General features: G+C 35.4%; 1 protein-coding gene across 1 annotated transcript; it reads right to left on the reverse strand.

The window, feature by feature from the left end:
- Positions 1-1,610: 1,610 nt before the first annotated feature.
- Pmar_PMAR028893 (hypothetical protein) lies at positions 1,611-3,530 on the reverse strand (the record flags this gene model as incomplete). Its single annotated transcript, XM_002785177.1, has 5 exons — positions 1,611-1,696; positions 2,727-2,824; positions 3,203-3,306; positions 3,407-3,424; positions 3,476-3,530. Coding segments are annotated over 5 exons (361 nt in total), but the record flags the coding sequence as incomplete, so codon positions are not given.
- Between the last annotated feature and the right edge of the window lie 630 nt (positions 3,531-4,160).

The raw sequence follows: 4,160 nt of genomic DNA on the forward strand, positions 1-4,160 counted from the left end.
ACAACATATACAACAACAACAACATATACAACAACAACAACATATACAACAACAACAACAACAACAACAACAACAACAACAACAACAATAACAACAACAACAACAACAACAACAACAACAACATATACAACAACAACAACATATACAACAACAACAACAACATATACAACAACAACAACAACAACAACAACAACAACAACAACATATACAACAACAACAACATATACAACAACAACAATAACAACAACAACAACAACAACAACATATACAACAACATATACAACAACAACGACAACAATAACAACAACAACATATACAACAACAACAACAACAACATATACAACAACAACAACAACATATACAACAACAACAACATATACAACAACAACAACAACAACAACAACAACAACAACAACAACAACAACATATACAACAACAACAACAACATATACAACAACAACAACATATACAACAACAACAACAACAATTCAACAATTCAACAACTCAGCAGCAGCATCAGTTCAGAAACTTGTCCAGCACGCATGCACAAACACCTCAGAAAAATCGATACCCATCATCTGTCGAATCATTAACCAGTCGTAGCCAAATAAATGGCACTACGCAGAAAGGATTATTTCGGAAAATCCACGCATACGCAACCGAGTGAAAAGCGCACATCACCGCTGAGGTCGCCAGCATCGCTGTCGGGTCGTGATAATACCAATACCTAATTTTAAGATCAAACACACTGGAGTTCCTTCTCCCTAGTGATATGAAAAATATATTTCCCAATTCACTTTGCGGGAAACAATTGTGTTATCGGCGGTCGCGGAAAAAACATATTTACGCCACTTCACGTTAAACGGGTCATCGTGAAATTTTAATAATATTATTTTATATGTATAAAATCCAAAAATATTTAATAAATTTCACCCTAGTGATATGAAAAATATATTTCACTTGGCGGAAAACAATTGTGTTATCGGCGGTCGCGGAAAAACATATTTACGCCACTTCACGTTAAACGGGTTGTCGTGAAACTCCACCGATTCTCACATTTGTATTATGTGTTCTTCCAACCTGTGCAGCAACTCGGCCATCCATATTCCTCTTATTGCGCGTAACTAACAACATGATTTACGCGATTGATGGTATGATAATAATAGTAATGGAGTTTCACTCTAGTGATATGAAAAACATATTTCACGACTACTGCATATCACCGCGAATATCGCGTTTTCCACCGAGTATTACGACGCCACTTCACGTAAAACGGGTTGTGAAACTCCAATAATAATACCACAACAACAATAACAACAGTAACAATAACAATAACAACAATAACAACAGCAACGACAGTAACAACAACAACAACAATGACAACAACAACAACAACAACAACAACAACAACAACAACAACAACAACAACAACAACAACAACAACAACAACAACAACAATAACAACAACAACAACAACAACAACAACAACAACATATACAACAACAACAACATATACAACAACAACAACATATACAACAACAACAATGACAACAACAATGGCAACAACAACAACAACAATAACAACAATAACAACAACAACAACAACTCACCGCAGTGCCAAAGAACATCTCCAAATTGCGTATTTTCAAACTCCTTATCATAAACAAAGTTCTAATCGCCGCATAAGAAGCCGTTCCTAAAATGACCAATCTGGCATACATGTAGTTATGCATATCCAACAACATCGAGGTGCTTCAAATTCTTGCTAAGATTATGCGGCCTTGTAAAATGGGCGCAACGGTGGAAGATAATCGAGTCACGAGACGTTAGCATCGTATAACTAACATGCCTGGGGGTCCAGTACCGAAATATGAGTGTTAAATATAGAGTAAAACTTACTTTTTGGATAGCGCACAATATTATAATAGTAATACTAACTATTACAATATTACACAGTATAAATAGTACAGATTTATATTAGTAAAGATAAATAGTAGATTTATAATAGTAATAGTACACAATAATAGTATTAAAATATTAAAATATATACGTTATCCTATATATTATTTATAAGTATATACTCAATAAAATATTTATATATTATGTTAACATATATAATTCTTTAATGGAGTTTCACCCTAGTGATGTGAAAAACACATTTCACATTTCACTTCGCGAAAAACGGGTTGTGAAAAAACTCCATTATAAGGTCATACTCCTAATAACGGTACAAGTAAACTTACTTTTTGAATCGCGCACAACTAAGACAATGTGAGGGGGTTGTATATATTCTATCGCACTATAATGATTAAATGCAATTTCGCTTCTGTTGAATCTACTGCGCCGACCGCCGCACTGCATTATCAAGTGTGTATTATGGGGGTAGTGATGTATTATGCATTTACATATTTCTACCATATTTTTACCATATTTTTACCATATGTTTACCACGTTTTAACCATATTTTTACCATATTTTTACCCTATTTCTACCCTATTTTTACCATATTTTTTACCATGTTGTTACCATATTTTTACCATATTTTTACCATATTTTTGCCATATTTTTACCATATTTTTACCATGTTTTTACCATATTTTTACCATATTTTTACCCTATTTTTACCAAATCTTTACCATATCTTTATCCTATTTTTACCATATTTTCACCATATTTTTACCATTTTTTCACCCTATTTCTACCCTATTTTAACTCCGCTGTATTACCAGAAGTGATAACCTCAAAAGTGCGATAGTCCAGTTTCCGTTCTAAAGTGGGAGATTCTCGTATTTGTTTGCGTGGTAACTTAACCATCAATTCTGACCTGACAACAAATCTGTCCCACAAAATTCCCCCACGTGTTTTACGCGTTATTCACTGCTCACATGCGTTTTTCGCCAAGTGAAATGTAAAATATGTTCTTCACATCACGAGTGGAAATCCAATTTTAAGTATTTTCTACTGTGGAAAAAATATGCACATATTCGCTGATAATATGAAAATATCCGACGAAATTCTCATTGCTTTCTCTATTTCACTTCTACCCGAATTGCTGTTCAACTGCGGAAAGCGATCACATAAATTTCTCGATAATATTATACTATAGAGCCATATCAAATTATACAAAACAGTTTCACGACCTGTTTTACGCGAATACTACTACTACTACTACTACTACTACTACTACTACTACTACTACTACTTTCCAGTATCCTTAACTGCCTGATTAACAAGTCTTGCACACTTCAACAGAGTATCATGCGTTTCGCAACCTGAAATCAGGCTCGCGAATCGGCGCTTTTCCGCCTGCGACAATATGTACGATATTACTATACATTTTCGCTTTCAACGGGTTGATGCTTTCGTACGGGACATATTTTCCTCCATTTTCAATAAATTCTCTCACTTCTGGTATAGTAGCAGCCTGACGCCATACCACACCTTCATTTCATCTTCGTTATCAGTCTACTACTACCTCCTTTGCATTCTCCTTATTTTGCAGTAGCTTGTATAGGATATACGCCTTATACCTACCATCAGGATCCTACGCTTATCAATTTACAATATCTATTATTAATAATATACTCAAAATGGTCTCTTAAAATTTGTTGAAGCTTCTTTACCCTAGTGATATGAAAAACACTAGAGGAAAACATATTTCACAACTACTGCATATCACCGCGAATATCGCGTTTTTCACCACTTCACGTAAAACGGGTTGTGAAACTCCAATATATTGGAGTTTCACCCGTGATGTGAAAAACACTAGTGAAAAACACATTTCACATTTCACTTCGCGAAAAACGCATTTTAGCAGTGAATTTCGCGTAATACACGTGAGGTGTTTTTCATGTGATATGCAAAACGCGAAATTATTTCGCGTTTTGCGCGAAATACGCATATTTGGGGTCATTATGCCTACAGTCTCAAACCTTGCACTGGCTATAACTTAAATCAACACTTCAAATATCCTAGGGAAACCTGTCTCTAATTTGCCACCCCTATCCCAGTTATTTGGATATCCCTGAACCGACAAGGATATCCAATTGGTATCCCCGCACCGACAAGGATATCCAATGGGTATCCCCGCACCGACAAGGATATCCAACACGTATCCCCGCACCGACAGGATATCCAATGGGTATCCCCGCACCGACAAG

This window comes from Perkinsus marinus (genome assembly GCF_000006405.1).
Source record: "Perkinsus marinus ATCC 50983 genomic scaffold scf_1104296933602, whole genome shotgun sequence".
Lineage (NCBI taxonomy): Eukaryota > Perkinsozoa > Perkinsida > Perkinsidae > Perkinsus > Perkinsus marinus.